The sequence below is a fragment of the Capra hircus genome, chromosome 23, assembly GCF_001704415.2.
Source record: "Capra hircus breed San Clemente chromosome 23, ASM170441v1, whole genome shotgun sequence".
In the NCBI taxonomy this organism is placed as follows: Eukaryota; Metazoa; Chordata; class Mammalia; order Artiodactyla; family Bovidae; genus Capra; species Capra hircus.
The window spans coordinates 19,469,460-19,496,799 of NC_030830.1; the positions used below are offsets into that span (position 1 = coordinate 19,469,460).

Genomic DNA, 27,340 nt, shown 5'->3' on the forward strand with positions numbered 1-27,340 from the left:
CCCCCATTTCTTATCTAGTGAAATAGTGGTTGTAATCAAACCTCAGAGGGTAATTGTGAGGATTAAATGTGGTCTTGTATCTGAAAGCATGTTGTAGGGTGTTGTGCAGTGTTGGCTGTTACTGTGAGAATCAGCGGAGCAGTGTGGAAAACTCAGAGAATTTGCAGTCTACCTAAGCGTTCCTTTCTGTAAATTTAGTGAAAATGAAATTCTCCTTAGTGGTTGTTTTGAAGATTCATTTTAAAAACTCATGTAAAGATTTCAGTAAAAGTAAGTTCATTCATTTAGTCCAAGACAAGAAACAAAGTTTTCTTTTTTTCTCTCTCTCTAATTTAACTTTTTTACAATTAATCTAAACTTTTAAACCATTCTGAGTGATCTGTTTGGTCCCTAATTCCTCCCTGAACTCTGTAAGGTATTATTGCTATTTCTATTTCATATTAAAAAACTGAGACTGGAAGAAGATAAGAAATTGGCACAAGATTGCACAATTGGTAAAAGAATCAGAATAAAACTGAGGTCTGGATAACTCGAAAGTCTGCTTTTCATACATTATGACCTTATCTATTCCATTATTTCGTTCTTTGGTCAGCAAGTCACTACTTTCAGTGTAGAGGTTTAGGTCTATAACAATTGATTAGAAGTTTCTATCATTAACTGTTGCCATTTTTCTATCTAAACAATGACTTTTACTGATTAAAAGGAGGGAACTTCCACAGGTGTTTCTAACTTGTAGCTCCAGCTAGAGGGTACCTTTTAAGCTATTCAAGGTCAAGATGAATATAGACTCCAAGGAGATTTTATGCCTGGATACGCAAACTCCCAAGGTTTGGGAACAACTTCTGACAGAAAAAGTGGAGGCAGAAAGTCATCTCCAAATGCAGGAATCCAGACTGAAATGCAGTAATCCACTGGCAAGAGAGATCTCCCGAAGGCACTTTTGACAGTTCTGCTACCAGGAGACTCCTGGACCAAGAGAGGCTCTCACTCGACTCCGGGAACTTTGCTACCAGTGGTTAAGGCCACATGTGAGCACAAAGGAGCAGATCCTGGACCTGCTAGTGCTGGAGTAGTTCCTGTCCATCCTGCCCCAAGAGCTGCAGGGCTGGATGCAGAAACACTGTCCAGAGAGTGGGGAAGAAGCAGTGATTTTGCTGGAGGATCTGGAGAGAGAGCTTGATGAACCGCAACACAAGGTAGGAAGGGAGATTCACCAGGGAAAGTATGTGTTGGTCACCAAGGATCTCTGTGTCCCCTGCTTTGTATCCCCTTGACTTTGGTGATTAAATAAGATCTTGCTTTCTGTGTCTTTCTGAAAACTGTTTCTTTAGACAGTTAATTTCTTCAGAGTTCAAATCTTATATCTTAAAAAAAACCCTCTGTTTCTTTGTTTCTAGGTGGTAGCCTACAGACAGGAACAAGAAGTCCTTTCTAAAGGGACAGTGTCTCTGGAAGCACAGATGTCGCTGGCCCTTCAGTCCCAGCCTAAGGAGCCCCAACTCACACGTGACCCTGCTCAGGAGCCCCACCCTGTCGGAGAGACAGGTGAGGGACAGGATTTATCTGGTGTTGAACATATCCCACCTGGTCTAGTACAACATATCCCACCTGGTCAAGCACAGATGGACAGAAAAACCAGAGCTGGGAAACCAGGGGGTGAAAAAAATGCTCTACCAGCAATGCTCAGAGCTTCTGGAAGCTGCTTGTACTTGGGCAGGTTACTTAATCAGTTCATCAAGTTTTCTTCATCTGCAAAATGTCTGCTCAGGCTGCCATAACAGAATATCACAGACTGACTGGCTTAAGCAACAGAAGTTTATTTTCTCATAGTTTTGGAGGCTAGAAATTCAAGATCAAGATGCCATCAGAGTTGGTATCTAGCGAGACCTCTATTCTTGGACTGTAGTGAGCTGCCTTCTTGCTATGTCCTCACATAGGCATTTCTCTCTACCCATGCCTGTGGAGAGAGGAGGAGAAAGAGAGCAAGAGAGCACTCGGGTATCTCTTCTTATTATTATAAGGACATCAGTCCTATTGGATTAGGACCCCACCTTTAATTACCTTAATTACCTCTCTGAAGACCCTATCTTCAAATACAGTTAAGGCTTCAACAGATGAATTTGGGGTAGGCATGACACAGTTCAGTCAATAACAAATATGTACCTCAAAAGGTCGCTGTGAGCATTGAACACAATTTGTGAAAAATACATGGCACACATTATGCTTAATATATTATAACTGTTATCAGAAATTACCAGGGCCACCCTTGTCGATTTGGGTTTACATTTACAGTCAAAAATATGAGATATACTTAGTAGGTGGCAGACTGGATGAGAGAATCCAATGGAATAGACCTTGCCATTTTTTTTTTTGTATGTAATCTTCTTAGTGGCGTCAGCACTGGGCACCAGTGGGTATAAAACTAGGTACTCGGGGCTGAGTCAGTTGCCTTTCCATTCTAACTCTCCCTGCACAGTTGGCTCCAAATCCAATCTAATTCCCCACATATAACATCATAGCCTCTTGCTGACTTTTTGTTATCCTTCTGGTAATCCATCCACAGCAGAGGTCTCCTGTTTTCATTTCCACATTACCCCATGTGTATCAAAGCTACAGCTTCTCTTGTTGCTCTGTTTCTAGCTTCTATTTATTTCATTTACGCTAGCAATCACACAGTTATGATTTTGAACACATCTCTTAATTTACATTAAAACTATATTTGATGAGTAATTCTGTGCCCGCTGCAGACCTTCCTCTGACTCCCATGACCTCATCTTACTAAAATTCCTTCTGGTTTCATCTTCCTCCTTAATGGGCATCTTTCCAGTCAGTTCCTTTGTTACTTTCTTCTTCCTCTCCCCGTGAACTTGGACTTCTCATTTTTCAGCCATTTTTTCCTTTCTTCTACCTTCCAAGCCTGCATCTAAAACCCTGCTGAGAACCCTTCTTCCATGGCACATCTGAGTAAGTCCTTCCTCCATCTATCCATCCATCTATCTGGTCATTCATTCATTCAACTAATATGTGTTAAGCATCTACAGTGGCTACAGGAGAGTATCCAGAGGGCTTCTACAGATCAGAGAGTGCTCCCTACAGCGCTGTCAGTGCACATGTTCAGGAAAAGCCCATTTTGTAAAAGCAATGTAGGTAGTACTTGAGATTACAAGAACCAAATCCAAGTTCCAGCTCTTCATTTTTTTAGCCAAGCAACATTTAAAAGTACTTTATATCATTGAATTTGAGTTTCTTTTAAAATGCATACAGATAGTAAATAACCCCCCAAATATACAAGTTTACATAGTAAAAAAGTAAAAGTTCTCCTCCAAGTCCTACTCACCAGGAGTAACTGCTCTTGTCAAATTGCTATGTGTTTTCCAGATTTCTTTCTAAATATAGTCTGTCTAGCTATAGACAGACTCCTTTGTATATCTTTAGTTCTTTTAAGAAGTGGGATACTAACATGAACAGGTTTTGTGGTTAGTTTGATAATATACATGAAAGTGCTTTGTAACTCATGGAACACTGTATAAATGATAATTATTAAAAAGTGGAAAATGTCTTGGCTTTTATATTCTACCCAGTCCCCTTGTACATTTCAGATGTAAATGTAAAGTCTGAGCAAAAGGGCAGTACTGGTCTTACTTGTGGCCCATGTCTTCTCTTCAGACACATTTATGTTTTGCAGACCTGTTGTCATCTCCCAGCTAAAAGGAAGTGGAGAAGCCTGGTCTCATCCCAGGGGAGTCCTAAGAGGTACCTATCCAGGAGTGTGAGGGACAATGCAGTTAGATGTCGGAGAAAGAGTCTGATGTTTTGGGTTTTTCTGAGTTGCAAAGTGGTGATCATACCTGGGAATCCAAGATATCCTAAGGATTCACAGCAGCCCTTCTCCAGCCTCACCTTCAACTCATCTAAATAGAGGCAGGCTAGTTAGGTTGGTTGACTATTGTCCGGTGTGAACCAGTTCTATGGAACAGCCTTTGCCTCAGCACCAGCCCCTGGGTCAGTCAGTTCAGGCCGTAGTAGTAATATTGATTTTAATCCTTTCTCTAAATATTCAACAAATATTTATTGAGCCACCACTGTGCACCAGCCAAGATTCTCAGGGAATAAACCAGAAAGATCTTGTTCCCATGGAGATAAGATTGTATGTAGCAGGGGGAGACAAATAATAAGCATGTAAATAAGATGATACAATTTGTTAGAAGATGGTGTTACAGAATAAAGCACAAATAGAGCATACAGGGAATTTGACTGCTATGGATGGGGGACACAGAGTATAGTTTTAAGTGGAAGAATTGAGAAGGTGAGAATTGAGCAAAAACTTCAAGGAAGTGAGAGAATGAGCTCTGAGGTCAGAGTTCCCAGGAAGAGAGAAGCACTAGAGCTGAGGCTTGTCCTGGGGATGCACCCAGGATGATTACAGATTAGAAAGACATAAAGTACTTCCTACAGCACCTAGCATAGGAGAAGCTCAGCACTTTTTCTGTAAATGACCAAATGAATGGAGGTCTACACAAAATAACTTTCTTTAGAAAGGGTCACTTTGAGGCTCCCAGCATCAGAGTATGGAGGGAATTCACAGAAAAGACTCCAGAGAAGCCACTCTGATCCTAACCATTCTCTTCTTGTGAAGAATATAAAAAAATTTTCTTCAGGCCTCATCCATGTGGGGGACACCTAGCTGCATTTTGCCAAAGAGGGCAAACTTCCCTCGTTACCTAGAAGAAGGTGTTGCCACACTGGCCCCTCAGTTGGTAACCTCCTTCCAACTCTGTGACATCAGGATAGAAGTACCTCACTTGGGACTTCCTTGGTCATGCAGTGGCTAAGATTCTGTGCTCCCAATGCAGGGACCTGGGTTTGATCTCTGGTCAGGGAACTAGATTCCTCATGCAGCAGCTAAGAGTTCATATGCCACAGCTAAAAAAAAAAAAGATTCTGCATGCCACAATGAAGATCAAAGATCTCATGTGCCACAACTAAGACCCCTGAAGCCAAATAAATACATAGATTAAAAAGAAACAGAAGCAGCAGCACCTTGCATTTCTGTTCACATAGCAACCCATTCATCACTAGGCTTAGGGAACAAGTGACATTTACCTGGTCTTTTTTTGTTTCAGGTGGAATGACCCAGACTAAGGACAGAGAGTTGGTGCTAAGGAAACATTGTTGTAAGAGAGTGGAACCATGTGGGAAAGTGTCTTATGGACAGACCTGGGAGGAATCACAGCAGGGGCCCCGACATGGAAGTCAGTGAACATAAGGGTGGGATAGACAGGCACTGGGGAAGGCCTGTAGGAACCGGACCACACAGATGTGAGGAATGTGGAAAGAGGTTTGCTCAGAGCTCGGGTCTGGTTCGACATCAAAGAGTTCACACTGGAGAAAGACCCTATGAGTGTAATGAGTGTGGGAAAACCTTCAGTCGGAGTTCGGGTCTTCTTAATCAGAGGAATCCATAATATTCAGAAACGGTACCATTGTAAGGAGTGTGGAAAGGCCTTCAGCCAGAGAGCTGGTCTCATCCAGCACCAGAGAATCCACAGGGAGAAAAGCCATATCAGTGCAGCCAGTGAAACAAGAGCTGCAGTCGGTGCTCGTTTCTCATCGAGCATCAGAGAAGCCACACAGGGGAGCGCCCTCACCATTGCAACCAGTGTGGGAAGAGCTTTAACCGCCACTGCAACCTCATCTGCCATCAAAGATCCACCTGGTGGCTGAGCTGATCTAATCCAAGGTGTGTGCAAGTTTTCCGGATCACTCACCATGTCACGTGGGGTAGGTAAAGACTAGAAAACACCTTTTTACCTGTCTCCACAAAATGTGTTTTGGTCTCAGTTCAGTTCAGTTGCTCAGTCGTGTCTGACTCTTTGCGACCCCATGGACTGCAGCACGCCAGGCCTCCCTGTCCATCACCAACTCCCAGAGTTTACTCAAACTCATGTCCATTGAGTTGGTGGTGCCATCCAACCATCTCATCCTCTGTCATCCCCTTCTCCTCCCACCTTCAGTCTTTCTCAGAGTCTTGGTCTTTTCAAATGAATCAGCTCTTTGCATCAGGTGGCCAAAGTATTGGAGTTTCAGCTTCAGCATCAGTCCTTCCAATGAACATCCAGGACTGATTTCCTTTAGGATGGACTGTTGGATCTCCTTGCTGTCCAAGGGACTCTCAAGAATCTTCTCCAGCACCACAGTTCAAAAGCATCAATTCTTCAGCACCCAGCTTTCTTTAGAGTCTGACTCTCACATCCATATATGACTACTGGAAAAACCATTGCTTTGACCTTTGTCAGCAAAGTAATGTCTCTGCTTTTTAATATGCTGTCTAGGTTGGTCATAACTTTTCTTCCAAAGAGCAAGCGTCTTTTAATTTCAGGGCTGCTGTCACCATCTGTGGTGATTTCGGAGCCCAAAAATATAAAGTCTGTCACTGTTTCCATTATTTCCCCAACTATCTTCCATGAAGTGATGGGACCAGATGCCATGATCTTAGTTTTCTGAATGTTGTTTTAAGCCAACTTTTTCACTCTCCTCTTTCACTTTCATCAAGAGCCTCTTTAGTTCTTCTTCACTTTGTGCCATCAGTGGTGTCTTCTGCATATCTGAGGTTATTGATATTTCTCCCGGCAATCTTAATTCCAGCTTGTGCTTCATCCAGCCCAGCATTTTGCATGATGTACTCTGCATATAAGTTAAATAAGCAGGGTGGCAATATACAGGCTTGACCTACTCCTTTTCCTATTTGGAACCAGTCTGTTCCATGTCCAGTTCTAACTGTTGCTTCTTGATCTGCATACAGATTTCTCAGGAGGCAGATCAAGTGGTCTGGTATTCCCATCTCTTGAAAAATTTTCCACGGTTTGTTTTGATTCACACAAAGGCTTTGGCATAGTCAATAAAGCAGAAGTAGATGTTTTTTTTGGAACTCTCTTGCTTTTTCAATGATCCAGCGGATATTGGTGTTTTGATCTGGGGACATCCATAAAAGGAATGTTTAGGGTTTTGAAGGTGCTGATTTCCCTTTGGTTCCTTTGCCCTTTCCTGTTTCTTACTAGCCCCATCCCTCTTATTTATTCTCTTTGAGATGACTGCTAACCTTTTCTAAAAATGTATTAATAAATGGCAGTGCCACAGCCAACATACTAGGACGACCTATATCTGTTTAATTCCTAATGATCACATAGAGTGCTGCTGATGTTTTACAATAAAGGGGTCTTTGGTGTTCCCCGTGACCAGTACCCACATAGTAAACACTGTTTCTGCCTACTGCTTCCCTCTGACACCTGCGTGATCCTCCCTTGGATCACTGACTAGCATTGGCTGAGTGCTTCGCTGTTTTCAGAGGGCTTCCATGTACTTCACCACAGTTGCTTCTCACAACAACCACACAGGACAATGAGTATTATTATCCTGTTTCACAGATGAGGAATTGAAGATTCAGAACCCAAACCTTAGAGCCAAGGCTTAACCTTTGGACTTTTATTTTTAGTAAATTTCAACTTATGGAATAATTTTAGACTTATTAAAAAAAGTTGCAAAGAGGGAGTTCCCTGGCAGTCCAGTGGTTAGGACCCAGGGCTTTCACTGCCATGGCCCCAGTTCAGTCCATGGTCAGGGAACTAATATCCCACAAGCTGTGTAGCATGTCACTGCCCTTCCCCCACAAAAGTGGTAAAGATAGAGTTCTCATGTACCCTTCACTCAGCTTCCCCTAATGTTAACATCTTACGTCAGGTCTTTGCAGTTAAACCCTTGACTTTTGAATCTAAATCTCACTGTTTACAATGTCATGCTTCATATTGATATTCTTAGATTTCCTCATTTAAGCTCAGTCACCCAAAATTCCCTTAGTGCTCTCCCATCCATCTTCAGCATTACAAAAAGTCGTCGGTATCCTGAGTATTAATACGAGACATCAGAGCAGTGAATCATCCATAAGATGCTTTAAAAACTACCATCTTAAATCTCCTGAACCTTTCCCTTCTGTTGTGTTGCTTAGATCTGGAGTTGTCTGCTGATGTTCTAATCTGATCTTGTGTCCATTTTTTTTTCATACTTAGGATCCTGGTGAATGCTCCCAGTGTTCTACATACCGTCCTGTATAACCCTATATTTTCTTTGGAACTGCTGAGTTTTCCGTCTGAAATAATAATCCAGTATAAAGAAGGGACCTGTTAGGAGGGAGAAAATCTTCCAAATGAAATGTAAGAATATGAAGTTGGTATGTATCTGAAAAGTATATGAAGAGGTAATAATTTGAGGAGGGCATGAGAAAGATGAAATCTGTCATGCCAGGGGCCAAAAGAAGAAATAATGGCCAGACACAGAACAGGTATGTGGGATAAGGAAGGAAAGAAAAGTTCAGACAGTGCACATCTGTCAGTAGAAGGAATGAAGATGAGCCTAGGAACATACCCAAAATGGTCCAGAATGCTTCTGGATGTGTCAAGATTTGATCATGTAGGGGAAATATGCAACAGACTGTCAACATGGTAACTGGGGTAGATGGAGGACTACATGACCCTTTCACTTTGTGTTACCTCTTTTTGAGCTGTGAATGTGCTTGTTGTACAGAGGTGGTATGAATCCCCCTTCCAATTACTAGGGATGATGCTATGAAGAATGAATGAAAAATGTTTTATTCTCATCAAGGAACTTTTGGGGGGCAGTAGGGCAGCACCCAGGCTGGTCCAGAATTGACTTGAATGGTGCAAAGGATGTCACAGGTTAAGAGAGCTGAGACTGGAACTTCCAAGACAGAATTTGAAATTTTGCTTTCTATCGGGTATATTAAAGTGTTAGTTACTCAGTTGTGTCTGACTCTTTGTGACCCCAAGGACGTAGCCACCAGGCTTCCCTGTCCATGAAATTCTCTAGGCAAGAATACTGGAGTGGGTTGCCATTTCCTTCTCCAGGGGATCTTCCCGACACAGGGATTAAGCCCGCGTCTCCTGCATTGCAGACAGCCAGGGAAGCTCAGAGAAGGAGCTTCCTGGAGAAGGAAATAACAGTTCATGGTATCACAAGAGGCAGACAAGACTTAGCGACTAAACCACCACCACCAGTGCAAAGGAGGGTAAGAGCTAGTGGCCCTGGTTTTTATTGTGGTTAGAGGATGGGTCCAGGAAATACTTCTTATGCACAGATAAGACTTGCATAGGACTTGCATAGCTTGAGGTGCCAACTGAGGAAGCACATTTCTTATAAACTTACTCACGTGGGGGAGAAAGGGAGGGGAAAATAGGAGGTGAAAGCTGTCAGTGATCTGTCAAACATTAACAACAGAGTCAAGATTTTTTTTAAATTACAACTGTTTAAAGAGAATCAATTCAGGAGATACTTTATCATGTGATTCTAGTTGCTCTATCCTTGTAAACTAAGGAGTAAGTATGAATTTAGCATTCAATCCATTTTTAAACAAATGTATATAACCAGAAAAAGCATCTGTTTAAAAAAAAAAAAATCCATCCCTGTCCATTTGACTGCCTGAAACTGTCTCACGACTGCAGAGTGGCTCACCTCCCACTGAAGTCAGCTGAGACTTTCTAGAAGAGGTGAGCTCCCAGAGGCAGCCTGTCCCCTCACTAGACTCTTGAAGGGGGTGTGGTTTGTGGGACCTGAGGTGAAATTTCAGGGATTCCTAATCTGTTTGGAGACATACAACTCTTTCTTGCCTACTTCCTGCCAGAGAGGATCAGCTGGGACCTATGAGTAATTAAAAATGTTTAGATTTAAAAGGGTATTACTATGGTAGTGGTTAATTTTAATACACTGAGGATCTGTAGTGTCCATCATATTTTCAAAAGGGTCCAAAAACTAAACAAAGTTAAGAACTATTGCTTGATGTGTGGTGGAATGACAAGAAACAGGTGTGGTGGAGCCTTTTCAGAGAGAGCCCTGACTCCCACTTTGATTTTTTTCACACGTGCACACACACCCACCCACCCACACACATACAGTCCCGCATCAACCTTTTCATCAGCTCTCCTGGTTTACCAGGTTCTCTCTCCAGATCCTCCAGCACAATCACCATTTCCTCTTCACATTCTGGATGACGTCCTCACCCTCAGACCAGTTGCTGGTCACCCTGCCTATCCTGACAAGATGATACCCAGTGCAGCAGAAGCCAGTGCTTTGGGAGTACTTTTAAGGTATAGAACTAACTGTTGAATACAAAGGTATTAATATCAGATGAGCTAGCTGAAGGCTATAAGCAGAAGATTCTCTGAGGCTCACACAGCAAGAAGTTAACTCAGAATTCAACCCTCAATTCAGAAAAATCTAGATGTCTTCTACATTCTGTTCACCCCTAGAAACCTTTCTTTGACTCATAGAATTCAGGTATCTAAGGGGGTGTTTCCAGGTTTGCCCCTATTCCTTCGGGAGAAAAGTAGAGAAATGGAGAGAGAAGGAATATACTGGCCTTCTCTTCGAGATTACATCAAAGACTGGCTTTTATCACAGCTCATATTGTAGCCTTTCACAGTGGCAGTACCTGTACAAGTGATTGGTGTCGTTTGCCACTTTCCATCTTCCTCAGATTCTATCATTTACTTTCCTGAATCTGCTTCCTTACTGCTGCTGCTGCTACTGCTAAGTCGCTTCAGTCGTGTCCGACTTTGTGCGACCCCATAGACGGCAGCCCACCAGGCTACCCCGTCCCTGGGATTCTCCAAGCAAGAACACTGGAGTGGGTTGCCATTTCCTTCTCCAATGTATGAAAGTGAAAAGTGAAAGTGAAGTCACTCAGTCGTATCTGACTCTTGGCGACCCCATGGACTGCAGGCTACCAGGCTCCTCTGTCCATGGGATTTTCCCGGCAAGAATACTGGAGTGGGGTGCCATTGCCTTCTCCACCGCTTCCTTAAGTATGACTGAAATTCCAGTCTTATTTATGAGACTCTGGACTACCCAAGCCAGGAGAGTCACCATTGTTACCTGCACAACAGCTGATTGATATAGGTGAGGGGTACCGTTCATGAGAAACAATGTGCGTGTGTGTGTGTGTGTGTGTGTGTGTGTGTATGTGCTAGTCACTCAATTGTGTCCAACTCTTTGCAACCCCATGGACAGGCTCCTCTGACCATATAGGTGGGTAAAAATCTTACTGGATAACTGAAACTCTGGGTACAAAGCTTCTATCCTAATTTTTCTACTAATCAGATGGGGGAACTTGAGCTCCCTGAATTTCTCTGTTTCAGCAGAGAAATAAGTCTTTTAGCTTTTAGGGGGTCTTTAAAATTGACCATGGAGAGGAGTTCATAAACTATTTTTAAAGAGTCTACAAATTAGCCATACTATCTTTTCTTTAATTTTGTTTGGCAGCGAGGTGACTGTTCCTCAAGAGGTGAAAGCAGTGTGAGAGTTAAAATGTGTCTAGAGTGAGTACTGGGCTTCTATGCCAGTATATGTATGTATATATATATCTTGAGGAAATTAGAATTATTAAAAAAACAGTTATGCATGCAAAGCTGTATCACCATAATATTGAAAGGGAATATATGTCTAAGGAAAATTCATAAGTAATGCTCCAAATCTTGAGATTTATGTGTATGCATAATAGGATCTTTGACCCAAGATTAAACAAGCCCAAAAGGACATCAACAAGGACTGGTGGACATATTTTCTTAGATTTTCGGGGTCTGGAATTTCATTTTACTCTACTAACAAGCTAATTAGGGCTTCCCTGGTAGCTCAGCTGGTAAAGAATCTGCCTGCAATGCAGGAGACCCTGGTTTGACTCCTGGGTTGGGAAAATCTGCTGGAGAAGCGATAGGCTACCAGTTCCAGTATTCTTGGGCTTCCCTGGTGGCTCAGCTGGTAAAGAATCTGCCGTCGATGTGGGAGATGTGGATTCAGTCCCTGGGTTGAGAAGATCCCCTGGAGAAGGGAAAGGCTACCCACTCCAGTATTCTGGCCTGGAGAATGCTATGGACTGTATAGTCCATGGGGTCATGGTCACAAAGAGTCAGACATGACTGAGCGACTTTCACTTTCAACAAGCTAATTAACTTAGCCTGTGATTCTTTCATGGAATCTGGCATAAAATATGAGTTTCCTGGGACAGAAAGAAAGAATTTTATATGATTCCATGGAGGCCCAATGCCTTTCACATTTTGCCCTCAGAATTTCATTATGTTTCTCCAGTGCACGGATGTCCACATCCTCCCCCACCTATAGCCATACTGTTTCAAAGTCGTAATTGTTGTTCTCCAATTCTCAAAAACCTTCTTATGCATGACAGTCCTCCTTGAGTCTTCAGTGCTCCTACATGTCTTGTTGTGTGGATCCAGGTTATAAGGCCCTGATTATTACTTCTTTAACTAGCCCATTTCTTATAGATCGCAAGCCTAACACTTGTTATTCATAGATGGCGAGCAGCATGAGATCATCATATTTGCATCAGTTTCCCTTGCCCCCAAGTCCCAAGGAAGTGACATGATGGGTTCAGGTGGGTGCTATACACACAGCGTATCTATGTTGCATCCAGGAAACCTGAATTTACAAAATCCTCAGCTTTTATAATATGCAGTAAGTAAGCTTGCTAATTGATCATTGGGATATGTTATCTCATCTTTCAAGATTACCAATGACATAAACAATCTTGTAGAATAGAGTGGTTTAAAAAAAAAGATTAAGGTCTTCTCCTTATTCTTTTATTCCTTTATTAAAAAACTGTCATTCTCATAATGTCCTATTAAAATTTATGTATTTATTATTCTCATTATTTATCTTTTGTCAGTCCCCACTGGAATATAAACTTCATGAGGTCAGAAATCTTTGTCCTTTTTTGTCAGTGTTGTATCCTGAATACTTAAAATAGTGTCTGGCTCTGAAAAGTGACTCAATTAACATAATTGTTCACGTTCAAGACTCCTACAAGATAAATAATTTAAAGCTGTTAAGTCCATGTGTATATCATTCTCAACTTTACAGTATATATTGACATTGCCTTTTAAGATGAGCACACCAGCTTACATATCCATCAGCTATATATGAGTTCAAAAATGTTCACATTCTTATTAGCAAATATTACTGAAACTGCAAAATTTTGCTGAGGTATTGGTATGAAATATATTAAAATTTGATGGTTTTATAAAAGGCAGAGGAACCAGAGATCAAATTGCCAACATCCGCTGGATCATCGAAAAAGCAAGAGAGTTCCAGGAAAACATCTATTTCTGCTTTCTTGACTATGCCCAAGCCTTTGACCGTGCGGATCACAATAAACTGTGGAAAATTCTGAAAGAGATGGGAATACCAGACCACCTGACCTGCCTCTTGAGAAACCAATATGCAGGTCAGGAAGCAACAGTTAGAACTGGACATGGAACAACAGACTGGTTCCAAATAGGAAAAGGAGTACGTCAAGGCTGTATATTGTCACCCTGCTTATTTAACTTCTATACAGAATACATCATGAGAAACGCTGGGCTGGATGAAGCACAAGCTGGAATCAGATTGCTGGGAGAAATATCAATAACCTCAGATATGCAGATGACACCACCCTTATGGCAGAAAGTGAAGAGGAGCTAAAAAGCCTCTTGATGAAAGTGAAAGAGGAGAGTGGAAAAGTTGGCTTAAAGCTCAACATTCAGAAAGCGAAGATCATGGCATCGGGTCCCATCACTTCATAGGAAATAGATGGGGAAACAGTGTCAGACTTTATTTTTTGGGGCTTCAAAATCACTGCAGATGGTGATTGCAGCCATGAAATTAAAAGATGCTTACTCCTTGGAAGGAAAGTTATGGCCAACCTAGATAGCATATTCAAAAGCAGAGACATTACTTTGCCAACAAAGGTCTGTCTAGTCAAGGCTATGGTTTTTCCAGTGGTCATGTAGGGATGTGAGAGTTGGACTGTGAAGGAAGCTGAGCACTGAAGAACTGATGCTTTTGAACTGTAGTGCTGGAGAAGACTGTTGAGAGTCCCTTGGACTGCAAGGAGATCCAACCAGTCCATTCTGAAGGAGATCAGCCCTGGGTGTTCTTTGGAAGGAATGATGCTAAAGCTGAAGCTCCAGTACTTTGGCCACCTCATGTGAAGAGTTGACTCATTGGAAAAGACTCTGATGCTGGGAGGGATTGGGGACAGGAGGAGAAGGGGACGACAGAGGATGAGATGGCTGGATGGCATCACTGATGGATCGACGTGAGTTTGAGTGAACTCCAGGAGTTGGTGATGGACAAGGAGGCCTGGCGTGCTGCGACTCATGGGGTCCCAAAGAGTCGGACACGACTGAGTGACTGAATTCACTGAAGTGAACTGAGTAACTAATGAAGTTGAAGATCTTTGCTTGTTTGTTGGTCACTCCAGACTCCTTATCTGCAAATTGCCTGTGCATAGTTCTTGTCAATTATTCTGTTTGACTGTTGGCTTTTTTCTTGTTTATTTGTTGATGCTCTTTGTATGATCTGGGTATTGATCCTTGTTGGTCATATGGCTCACAGATATCTTCCATCAGTCTTCTGTTTGTAGTTTCCACTTGCTTCTGGTATCTTTTGATGTGGTTTTAAGTTTTAATGATGTCAAAGGTACTACATTTTTCCTTCACATTTTGTGCAGTCTGTGTATTTTATACTCAAGAGCATAAAGAAATGCTTCTAATTTTTTTCTAAAAATGTGAAAGTTTTGCTATTTGACTTTTCTTTATTTAAACAATTAGAATTTGTTTTATTGTTTCCATTTATCTCAAAACATTGCAGTGCCATTTATCGAATACTATATATATACACTTATACACTGACTTGTGTACATTTATATTTATTTCTATAAGTAACTGTAGATTTTGGGACTTGAGTTCATGTTGATAACTTAGATTCCAATCCAACACCACAGGATCATTTTGGCCTTTCTCTTTTTCATGTTTGTAACTGCTTTTCTGACATGAGGAATCTGGCTCATGGTTGCATAGTTGCAAGGAGAGACCTTGACACCATAAGGTTGCAGCTGGCAGCTATTAGCAGATATTGTTTTGAGAATGGCTGGTAGTATCCTTGAGTTTGATACAGTTCAGAAAATTCAAGTTCTCAGTGATGCAGAAACGTGTCTGAAACCATATCCACAATGCATTCCTCCCACCCCCGCCCAGTTCCAACTCTGCCTGAACCACAGTTTCATATCTTGTCAGAACAAATAACATTAGCCTCATAGGAGGTGGGGGGCATTTATCCCTATCTTCAAAGCGGACATTGTGAACAATAAGGTGAATGCATTTTTTTTTAATGGTTAAAGCAGATATACATCTTGTAAGTCAGACTAACTTCCCCATGCTTCAATAGGTGAAAATTTCTTCCATCACTATCTACTGTTACTATCCCCATTTATAGATTGGGAAAGTCAGGCACAGAAAGCTGAAATAATTTACCAAAGTCACCCAGTTAGTATGTGGTAAAGCCAGGATTACTCAGATAACTTGGCTTGAGAATCTTTAGATCTAACTATTATGCCAGATGGTAAATGAGGGCTTTGAAGAAACAAGAGCAAAGAAAGGAGATAACAGGACTAGAGAGCTTCTGGAAGTGGGAAGCCTGAAAGCCTGCTTGCGTGAGAAGCCATGGAAAATACAAAGGGATAACTGTTATGTGCAGAGGGGGAGGAGGAATGGAAACTTTAGTTACTTTTGCAGGAGCAATCTCAATGGCTTTGCTGGCAGGTTGCCACCTACAGTGTGTTATGGATGAATGGAAATTGAGGACTAAAGTCAGAGATAGGGCTTCCTTTCAAGTTTAATAGTTTAGCCTTGAAGGGGAGGAAAGAGAGTGGTAACTGGAGTGGGGCAGCAGCCAGGGGCAGCCACTGCTTCTTCCAGCAAGCGCTTGGTGATGTGTTCTGCTTCTTTGATGTTTCTGAGAGAAAGGGAGTGTCCTCCTGCCTGGAGCTCTGAGAAAACCCTGCTTTTTACTGAAGTTTAGTGACAGTTTTATGCCAGCTCTTTAGTCAAGCTTACATCAGAGCATGGTATAGGCCACAACAGCATCCTTACAAGATCGAAAGATCTAGTCTTATTTCTTATGATTCAGAGCCTGTCATCCTTTCTTCCTCCTCCCCTAACTGCTTCACTTGGAGGTAAGGGCATGGTTGCTAATGGGTTAACTCGGGGACAACCACCGAGAGGCTCTTCCTAGAGGGCCCGGGAAGTGGTATTGAGTCCCACTTGGGCTTCCTGTGCCCCACAGTCTCAATTTTTCTCCAGCATCTGGAGGCTGTTCATTGCACCAAGACATCTTTGGAGATACTTATTCTGGGATTCAGGGTGGGGTGCAGAGGAGGACGCTGCAGAGGCGCGGACTGCAGGGGGCAACCTGTGAAGCTGCTCCCCAGGTGTGTCCTCGCCCCTGGACACGCGGAAGTGGACCGCTGCAGTTTTACTGTCCTATAGTGATTTCCCACCTTTCAAGAATTTTCCGAAGACATACAGCTCCCAGGTAGAGTGAGGCTCAAGTACTGCCTTGGTCCACAATGGCTAGGGAATCGAAGGAAAGCGCAGTTTTGGACGCCCAGTCTGCAGAGGACCGGACGGGGATCCTGACCGTGAAGGTGGAAAAAGAGGATGCCTCTGTCTTGGCTGCAGAGGGGCGCGCCCCAGGCAGCCCGGCTCCAAGCCCCGAACACTCCCGGCGACACTTCCGAGGCTTCCGCTACCCAGAGGCTGAGGGGCCCCGCGAGGCGCTGAGCCGACTTCGGGAGCTCTGCCGACTGTGGCTGCGGCCTGAGACGCACAGCAAGGAGCAGATGCTGGAGCTGTTGGTGCTGGAGCAGTTCCTGACCATCCTGCCGACGGACCTGCAGAGCTGGGTGCGGGAGCAGCATCCGGAGAGCGGGGAGGAGGTGGTGGCGCTCTTGGAGTATCTGGAGAGGCAGCCGTATGGGCCGATGCCGCAGGTAGAACAGGTTTAGTGTCTGCAAGCTGTGGTCTGCTTCTTCCTGAAATCTCAAGATAAGAGTGAGAGGCTTTTCTTTATGATCCAGAAACTCTCCGTCTCTTTTGGTACTATAAATCTCTTTGACAGTAAAGTGAAGTCTCTGGACTCCTTCACATAATAGTATTTATTAAGTACCTGAAGTAAAATATAAAGAATTAAAAGCAACTCAATTATATTGAAATACAGTTAGAAAAGAAGTAAATGTATGGTAAAGTTATATATGCGCTTTTAAAAATTAATGCACTAAATAGTGAGATCGAAGGACAGGCCTAATAACTCTAGTATAATTTCAAAGTGGTGGTGAATATCTTTGATATCATTTACCTGGTTGTAATGTGATGTGAAAACACCTCCAGTTTCAATTGGTGACAGTCTTTTGTACTGTCCGTAACACCTTGGTTTGTTGCTTCCACTCATGATTGAAGGAAATAATGAATTTTGCTTAGAGTCTAGTAAAAATAATTTTTCCTATTCATATTCATGGAATACTTAGGAGGAAATCTGTGGACCACAAGTTAGAAACCCCTGGGTTCATATTTATTTACATCTTCCTGAATATTGTATAAGACTAAATTCCCTCTTTATTATCTTGTATTCTTGTGTGTTCCTTTCAGCATGTACATAACCAGACCAAAGGCTTCTAATTGGTGACCCAGAGACCATGATTCTTGATAAAGAGGCATTAGTGCCTCTTAGCCCTGTAATAAGAGAAGAATCACTTCAAGTTTCAGCTTCAGGCTTTTCATTTCTTATAGTTGTTGTGGAAAATTCTAAGCTGGACATGAGCTAATGATTGTGACAGTGGCTTGAAAACCCATTAATTACAAATGTCTGGAAGGAAACCTGCATTTAATGAGGACATACCATCACTAGGCCCTGTGTTAGGTGGTTTCACATACTGGGATCTTATTTGCTGGTTTGCAAAGCCCCGCAAGCTAGAAATTATTATCCTTTTTTTTAGGATAAGAAAACATATTAGTGTTCTCTGAGAACTTAGCACCAGTTCCCAAAGAGTTTTCACAAAATCACAAATATAAATAATGAGGGAGCACAGGTGGCTCAGAGGTTAAAGCATCTGCCTGGAATGCGGGGGACCCGGGCTCAATCCCTGGGTTGGGAAGATCCCTTGGAGAAGGAAATGGCAACCCACTGCAGTACTCTTGCCTGGAGAATCCCATGGAGGGTGGAGCCTGGTAGGCTACAGTCCATGGGGTCACAAAGAGTCGGACACGACTGAGCGACTTCACTTTACAGAGTAATGCTAAAGAACGTGGACTCCGGAGTCATTCTGCCTAAGCTGGGTGACCTTGGGCAAGTTGCTTTAACACTGTGCCTCAGTTTCACCATTACAAGATTGCAGGTAATAAAAGTACCTAGCTAAGGTTGTTGCTATCTGCCTTAAGTTAATATTCATAAAGCTCTTAGAAATAATGAATAGAAAGGAAATAGAAAATACTGGGAAATAGAAAGAACTAACACATAGAGAATGTGATAGAAGTGTCTGTATAAATAAATGAATGACTTTTAGGTCCCAGGTGGTGGCCAGGGTCAAGAACTGCTTTGCTGCAAGATGGCAGTGTTGACACCCATTCAGAGGCCACAAAATATCCAATTCCAGCCAGTGAAGGCTCTGCTCAAGCATGAATCTCTGGGATCCAGTCCAGACAGAGGTGAGTGCTATCTTCTGGGCAGTATGAATTCTACAGACTTCACCCAGTTTCACTTAAGGATCCCCTAAAGGACAGATCTGTGGATAAGTGCTTTATATGCCCATCACAGATCTACTTCTCTTTGAGACTGAGACTAGCAGGGAAATTTCAAACAATAGTGGAAAGCTTTCCTAACCAAACCTGGACATGATAAATAAGACTTTATTAAAATTGGTGTTCGGAAAGAGTTGATTTTTTGTTAGCAACACAGTTATCTCCATTCATTCAACATATATTTCTGGAGGTTCCCTATGTGGTAGCCAGTGTTAATGTTGTGCATATCAGGAATAGCCTGGTCCATAGCATAGATTTCTTCCTCCAGTGGAGCTTACATTCTAGTAAGGAGAATAGCAAATAAATTAATAATACACGTTCAGATATTGATGAGTGCTATGAGGAACATAAGACAGAATGTGTACAGCCTGTCAGAATATTCCAGAATTGTAGGACTTGTGCAAATCAAAGAGTGTAAATCTTCAAAACCTGTCACTAGAATGGGGTGAAAAATCACTCAGTAAGAAACTGCTATATTTTCCTGAGTGTTTCCCATGTGCTGTGACTATTTGGGCAGATTTCCAAGACAAATAACACTGGGATATGCCAGCCAACATGAAATCTTTGTTTCTCAAAAGAGATCCTAGCCTAACCTATTTTCTGCCTCCTGCCAAGTTCACCTTTTATAGGAAAACCTGAAGTTCCCCTTTATTTCTCTTGAATCTGAGCAAGTTCTATATAAGCAGATTCCTATTTCCTTCTTTCTGGGCTCAGCCTAATCTGACTCTTCTTAGTCTTTTATAATAGAACTAAAGAAAAAAGCACTCTAAGCTTCTAAATAAATTTTAGCAAGAACAAATATCCTCTTATCCACTCTTTCCAGAATGTTCAAGATGAAAGACTCTTTAGATGGAATGCTTTGTTTTGCCTTTATGCTGCTTCCATTTCTTACCAAGGATCTGCCCATCAATTCTGTGCCTCTATGGAGCATACCACATCTCTTTGGGTCTAAGGATTTGAGCTGGCCAGGATCAGGAATTTTGGAAAGGCACACATGCTGTATAAACTTCTTTGTGGCAATTTATCTATGCAGTTTTTGAACTTGGATTCCACCGGGGAGAAAGGCTGAATGCCAGGGTAGATCTCATCCAGAGTGCTTTCCTTCTCAGTTCTCCAGGTTCCAAGGCTTGTCCCTGGGGGGCACTGCAGAGAAGATGCCGTGATAGCCACCAGGTTCGCCCCAGGGTCCCAGGTGAGCTGGAGCCCCTCTCCCTCCCTTCACCCAGCACCCTTCACTACTGATGGGCTCCCCAGTAGATCTCTTCTCCCCATTCCTCCTCCACCCTCAACTTATATACATCTGGAGTTTGAGTTTTCTCATCTATTCCAAGATTGCTATATGTCATTATTTTGGTGTTCACTTAAGAGGATTTTTCTGTTTCACTCCTAGCTGAGGGAATGTCTGTGCTTCTCGGTTCTTCCTACCCCATCTGTTTGGTCAACTCTTTCATCAACAAGATTTTCTTCTTCAAGGGAAATTTAGCAAATACAAACTGAAGATTTTGTTGTGATGGTAATTTGTTTTTTGTTTTTTGTTTTTAAGTATCAAAAACTGTGCTGCTAGTGAGGAATATAAAGTCATGCTCTGTCCCCTAGGGACCTAAAGGAACACAGAAGCTGTGTGCTTTTAGTCCAAGATACTGAACAGCATTTGCTTAACCTGAATTTTAATTTCTTACCCGGTCTTTCATGTCCTGCTTGAAGACCTTAGTATTTGAGGCTCTGTAGAATCTAGTTTCCCTCACCTTAGACCTTGATTTCATTGTATTTTAAAATCATTGGTATAAATAAGCCCCCATCCCTGGTTTGCCAAAGCACATCACATATATTTTGAAAAGTTTAGATATGGTTCCACTCCTTTCACTGCATTGGTCCTTATTTTCCAAACCTTTCACTTTCTGAACTTTTTAGATATTTATGTGAAAGTACTTATTGTAATGTGTGTATTTCTTTCCTTTAATGGTTATTTTTTTAATGAAGATATTATTAGAGACAGGGTTAAGTAGGCATAAGTGTACCATACTTGTTTTTTTTAAATAAATAGCCCATGTAAAGGGAACGTTCCTTCATTACATGTACCCAGTTGTTGTTGTTTTTTTTAATTTTTACTGGAGCATAGTTGATTTATAATATGTTAGTTTCAGGTATACAGCAAAGTGAATCAGTTATACATATACATATATCCACTCATTTTAAAAAATTAATTTATGTTTTGGCTGCACCACACAGCATATGGGACCTTAGTTCCCTGATCAGGGGTCAAACCTGCATCCCTCTGCAGTGGAAGTGTAGAGTCTCAACCACTGGACCATCAAGGAAATCCCACTCCACTCTTTTTAGATTCTTTTCCCATATAAGCCATTACAGAGCATTGAGTAGAGTTCCCTATGCTATAAAGTAGGTCCTTACTAGTTATCTATTTTATATGTAGTACTATGTATATGTCGAAGAAGCAATGGCAACCCACTCCAGTACTCTTGCCTGGAAAATCCCATGGTCGGAGGAGCCTGGTGGGCTGCAGTCCATGGGGTCGCTAGGAGTCAGACACAACTGAGCGACTTCACTTTCACTTTTTACTTTCATGCATTGGAGAAGGAAATGGCAACCCACTCCAGTGTTCTTGCCTGGAGAATCCCAGGGACGGGGGAGCTTGGTGGGCTACCATCTATGGGTTCGCACAGAGTCGGACACGACTGAAGCGACTTAGCAGCAGCAGTGGCAGCAGTATGTATATGTCAATCCCAATCTTCCAATTTATCCTTTCCTACCTCTTATCCCCGAGTAATTGTAAGTTTGTTTTCTACATCTGTAATTCTATTTCTGATAAGTTCATTTGTACCCTTTTTTTAGATTCCACATATAAGCAACATTATATGATGTTTGTCTTTTCTGTTTGACTAACTTGTACTCAGTATGACTGCTTGGGGAGTGATTTTGGGCAAGTAGAACTAAGTGGGATTACCTATTGTTTTAGGGGCCATTTAAAATGGAAGATGTGGCACTGACTGTTTCCCCTGGATGGACACAGCTGGATTCATCTCAGGTGAACTTGTATGGAGATAAAAGGCAGGAGACCCGTGGCAGCCTGACCTCCTTGGGTAAGACTGATGGGCATTGATTTCTTCTAAGATCTCCTGGCTTCCTTTGTATATTAGCATTTACTAGGCTATTAGAAGCTGTTTGAATTATGTTTAGCATTAGAACCGCCATATCTGAATCCCAACTACTAACTGGCTATGTGACTAGTTTATTAATCCTTCTGAGTCTTGCTTTTTCTAAAACAACAACAACAACAACAAAAATATATATATATAAATATTTGGCTGTGCCTAGTCTTTGTTGTGGCATGTGGGGTCCTTAGTTGCCACATGTGAAGTCTTTAGTTGCAGCATGGGAACTCTTAGGGCATGTGGGATCTAGTTCCCTGACCAGAGACTCAACCCAGGCCCCCAGCATTGGGAGCACGGGGCGTTAGCCACTGAACCACTAGGGAAGTCCATGGGCCTTGCTTTTTTATCTGTACTGCCAGTGTTCTTGTCAGTTTAGGTGGGATGAAGTAGGTACAGCCTCTAGTTTAGATGTAGCTCATAGTAGATGCTCAGTAAATGCTGATTTCTTCCCCTTCCCTTCCTGTTGCTAGCCCTGACAGGAGAGGAGAGCTGAGGGGTCTCTTCAGGAAATGGACCATGGAACCATAGGGCGAGAGCTAGAAGTGATCTAGAGACTGACTGCAGAGCCTGGCCTTAGAGATGATGCGGTGCAGAGACACACAAGATCGCCTGGCTTGTTTGAGTTCACACAGCTCATTGGCAGCACAGTAGGGGCTCCAACTCAGATCTCCCAGCACTGATGCCAGTTTTACTTGGTGGACCCTGCCTCTGCCTGGGTTCCAGCCAAAAATGACCACACCCTTCAGTGGTCACTGAATTCTGAGTTCCTGCTTTCCCTGTTTCTCACAGAACATTTCAGAAATTCTTTTACTTGCCTTGTTTACTCACCCCCTGCTCAGCCCTTTTAGTGTCTAATCCCAAGCACATGGCCCTGCCTTACTTTCATGGCCCTTCTTACTTTACAGAATTTAGAGCATCTGTGTGTATCCCCAGCACAGTCTTCAGTATTTCTCACCACCTTCCCTCCAGTCTCTCCTTTCCCAGGTTGTACCCTTCTTCCAACAGCCCCATTCTCAGTCTCAGGTCTCCCTCCCCCAAGCATCCCTGTTCTCCTCCTTTATTCCCATCTGTATTCTAATGCTTACATCCTCATCCTTGCCATATCCAGACCTCTGTAATTCTTGCCTCCCTGGGACTCATCACAAAGCTTTCCTCTGTGGCAGGACATAACTGACAGTTGCTGGCCGTTTGTTGTTCAGGTGGTGTGGTGCAACCGAAGATCAGAGAGCTGCCTCCAGATGAGGATCATCCAACACAGGAGCCTGGGCAGATACCACGCCACCTGGGTGAAGCCACTGGCCAGATTCCTGCTTGTGCAGAAGCTGGTGAACAGGAGGGCAGGTTACAAAGAAAGCAGAAAACTGCCACAGGAAACAGGCGGCACTATTGCCATGAATGTGGAAAGACTTTTGCTCAGAGTTCAGGCCTAACCAAGCACAGGAGAATCCACACTGGGGAGAAACCCTATGAATGTGAGGACTGTGGCAAGACCTTCATCGGAAGCTCTGCTCTCGTCATTCATCAGAGAGTTCACACTGGTGAGAAGCCATATGAATGTGAAGAATGTGGCAAGGTCTTCAGTCACAGTTCAAACCTTATCAAACACCAGAGAACTCACACTGGGGAGAAGCCCTACGAGTGTGATGACTGTGGGAAAACATTTAGCCAGAGCTGCAGCCTCCTTGAACATCACAAAATCCATACCGGGGAGAAGCCCTACCAGTGCAACATGTGTGGTAAAGCCTTTAGGCGGAATTCACATCTTCTGAGACATCAGAGGATCCATGGCAATAAAAACCTTCAGAATCCTGACCCTGGACAGAGCTGGGAGAGTCAGGGGCGGAAGGAAAGCCAGTGGGAAAATGTTGAGGCTGCTATGTCTTATAAATGTAATGAATGTGAGAGAAGTTTCACTAGGAATAGAAGCCTTATTGAGCATCAAAAAATCCACACGGGTGAGAAACCCTTTCAGTGTGATACATGTGGAAAAGGCTTCACCCGAACTTCATACCTTATTCAACATCAGAGAAGCCACGTTGGGAAAAAAATTCTATCTCCGTGACCCATGTCTTACATGCCAGAGTTGATGTTCCTTCCTCACTGAACTGAAGCCACCCTGGAACCCTTGCTGACTAGAAAACTGAGCTGAGCTTTATTTCCCACCACGTATCATCAGGTGTTTGTTAGAAAATAGAGTCTGAGATGAATCATCTTCTACAACCTAGAAGGTGATTGAAAAAAAAAAAAACTTGTTTGATAGGAAGCTATGGGAACATTGTCTGGAAGAGGTTGGGCCTGAAATAGTTCTCACCTTTTAGACTTAAATGGGCTTCCAGGCTGTCTAATTAATCACTCTCAGCCAGCATTTTATGATGTCTCTGGGTGGATGGCTCTCTGATTTGGGTGGCTGGTGTTCTGACTGTTCATTTTGCGTATAATTAATCCCTCACCTGTTGGTTGGATCAGTGATGTCTTATCCCCACCCCACTGTGCCTTGTATACAGGTGCTATAAACATTTATTAAATATACCAGTGAAACGACCTTCATAGCTCTGAAAATCTAATGTTTGCATTGCTGATGACTTTTTAAGGCCACTTGTGCTTGTCTAATTCTCTGAGGGTCTAGATTCTGGGTCAATCTAGTATATTTATTGCCAAGTACATAAGATTGTCAGAGTTGGGGTAGTGTGTGTGTGTGTTAGTTGCTCAGTCATGTCCAACTCTTTGCGACACCATGGACTGTAGCCTGCCAGGCGCTGCTGCCCAAGGGATTCTCCAGGCAAGAATACTGGAGTGGGTTGCCATTCCCTTCTCCAGGGGATCTTGCCAACTAAGGGATCAAACCTGGGTCTTCTGTATTGCCTGCAGATTCTTTACCGTCTGAGAGTTGAGGTAGAGGAATCCATATTTCTTCACCAGCATAGGAGTTATAGTAAAAATGCCTTAAACAGCTTCTTTATCATTAAGACATTGTGAGACTGTTGCATCCAAACAACTTCAGTCTGTAGTCAGCGTTAATGATATTAGTTCATATTAATTGTGCTATTCTTTAGGGAAAACCTTTCACATTCAGGTAAATACAAAACAATTGATCAAGTCAGACCAAAATGGTTATGTATCTTGATATAAATAAATCCTATGATGCTCAACAGCTTGTTTCTCACTTTTTGGTTATCTTGGACCTAACCAAGTGCCAAGATACCATTGATATCCCTCTCTCCCAACTTAGAGCCCACGATGCATCAAGGCTTATGCCAGCTAGGCTTAAACTTCTTCCAGGCTAGAGGATTCACACCAGATATTTATAACAAGTATCATTCATGTTTTCAAAACTGCCCTGTGGTTGGGGAGAGGAAGATTGGGTCAAAGGCAGCCAACGATGATAGAGACCTGAATATGGGTGGTAGGAGAAAATATATCTTTTTGGAAACACATTGGGAGTCCTGGGATCTGACAGAAATGATTCCATAACGTCCAAAGTATCAACCTGTGAAGTCAAGACTGTCAATAAGAATTTCTTGGTATCTCCTATTTTCACTCAGATCACCTTCTGTGAAGCTCTTCAAAGACCAATACCATCTTCATAGGTGTGAGTGCCCTCTCCCCAGCTTCCAGCTTTACCAGATTATGCCAAGAATGGATTCTGCTTTGATGAAATCCTGGACCAGTTTTGTTCAGTCACAAGCAGAACGTTTTCTGTTCTCCAGTCCCTTGCTGGATTCCTGCTCTGAAGAACCCCAGGCTGACTAGGGACTTTGTAAACTGTAGGCCTCTCCCAGTATCACTTCCCTTGGGTCTTTCATTGCCTTCATTATTCCCTCATTGGAGTATAATTTAAAACTAGTTTTCTAAGAACCTGCAGACTTTCTCCAGTTAACCTTTTAAGCCTGTAAAAATTTCCTTTTATATTAACTGTATTATGGGTACCTCCATAAAGCTTACCATTTCCTCTTCTCTCCTTACCTTTATTTTTCCTAAATGTTTGTTAATAGCCCTGATCTTAAACACTGTTCTTTTTTTTTTTTTTTTTGGTATTTGTTTCTTATGTCATGTGAAGAGATATACATGAGAACCTTTTACAAATCAGAAAGCATTATACACTTACTCAATAAGTATTATCTATTGAGATTAACAAAGGACCACTGTGCCTCCTTTCACTCTTTCTGCTCCTTCTGAAGCTAAAAATCTTCTCCATGGAGGAGGGGAAGATTGTAGAAAAATAATTTTCAGTGCCTCCTGTTCCTGACAATGAAGGGGATAAAGCATAGACACACACATGCATACATACTTGGGCTTAGACTTTCAGTATAATAACATTGATAAGACTTGCACATAAAAATAAGACAGTGCCAGAGCTGGGACTCCATGCTTCCACTGCTGGGTGCATGGGTTCAATCCCTGGTTGGGGACTTAAGATCCTGCATGCCATGCAATACAGCCAAAAAAAAAAAAAGTTTTTTAAATAAGGCAATATCCTGATCAGTGACTTGTGAATGATGAACTGAATACTGTGAAAGTTCCGAGGAGAGAAATGTTACTTCTGCTGTGTGCTATTTTTATTATATTGACAGGCTGATATATTAGCTGCAGAGACTAAAGGAGTTATCAGATTTAGTAACTAAGGCAAGTTTGAAGAAGTAGTGCATTGTAAGGGCCTTCAGTGCCAGAGCAAGGGGTTGGAATTTTATTCAGTAACACTGACATTTTTATGATAAAAATATTTAGGAAGCTGTCTGGCACTATTGTATGATTTCAGATTAAAAAATTATTTTTCTGATAGGCTTTTGGACACCCCACTTTCATATATAACAGGTGTGTGTTTATAAGTAAGTGAATTATAAAATGGGTTTTAACTCTAGCCTATTTAAAAGGATGGTCAAAAAATTATTTTCAGATGAAAATTAGACCCAGTAAAAGAAGCTACGTAGTTAAGATATAGTCAGTATATAAAGTGAAATAAAATATCACTTTTCATGTTTTTAAAAGTTGTTTCTAGGAATTTTAGTGTCAGCTGGCCATTCACTTCTCCAACTGAAGCAATGCTGAAATCTACCATTTTATTTTTCCTTCCATTTCATAAATAAGTAATTAATTATAACTAATTTTTTTAACTTGGGTAAAATGAGTAGTTACAATGAAAAAAGATTTTTTATGAATAGCCCTCCTAGATATGTTCTTATTTTTTAAATGGATTTACTTGGCTGGACCAAGTCTTAGTTGTGGCATGTGGGATCTTATTTCCCTGACCAGGGATTAAAGCTGGGCCCCCTGCATCGGGAGCTTGGCATCTTAGCCACAGGACCACCAGTGAAGTCCCCTAGACGTGGTCTTAATTTTGATAAATATGTGTGCAATCCTACCAAAGATTCTGTTTCTCTGCCTTCTTTAAAGGAAAGAATAAATAGAGTGCCAGCTTACCTCACAGAATTGTGAGGATCTATCCTACAAAAAAGAAGTGCTGGGTAAATAATCTGAAAA

At 42.1% G+C, this 27,340-nt stretch overlaps 2 protein-coding genes across 2 annotated transcripts; both read left to right on the forward strand.

Moving 5' to 3' along the window:
• On the forward strand, nucleotides 777–5,734 carry ZSCAN9 (zinc finger and SCAN domain containing 9). Its single transcript, XM_005696710.1, is given in 7 exon segments — nucleotides 777–1,196; nucleotides 1,398–1,545; nucleotides 5,124–5,250; nucleotides 5,252–5,449; nucleotides 5,451–5,545; nucleotides 5,548–5,700; nucleotides 5,703–5,734. Coding segments are annotated over 7 exon segments (1,173 nt in total).
• ZKSCAN4 (zinc finger with KRAB and SCAN domains 4) lies at nucleotides 16,166–24,596 on the forward strand. Its single transcript, XM_018038517.1, has 5 exons — nucleotides 16,166–16,888; nucleotides 18,458–18,599; nucleotides 19,802–19,884; nucleotides 21,667–21,790; nucleotides 23,062–24,596. The coding sequence occupies exons 1-5, from the start codon at nucleotides 16,466–16,468 to the stop codon at nucleotides 23,922–23,924; spliced, it is 1,635 nt and encodes a 544-aa protein (XP_017894006.1). The 5' UTR covers nucleotides 16,166–16,465; the 3' UTR covers nucleotides 23,925–24,596.

Bases quoted from the DNA above. Each gene is read 5' to 3' on its own strand.
- ZKSCAN4 (XM_018038517.1), top strand. From the start codon at position 16,466: ATGGCTAGGGAATCGAAGGAAAGCGCAGTTTTGGACGCCCAGTCTGCA. The intron at 19,885-21,666 runs GTGAGCTGGAGC...CTATTGTTTTAG, and splicing joins GGTTCGCCCCAGGGTCCCAG to GGGCCATTTAAAATGGAAGA. The intron at 21,791-23,061 runs GTAAGACTGATG...TTTGTTGTTCAG, and splicing joins TGGCAGCCTGACCTCCTTGG to GTGGTGTGGTGCAACCGAAG.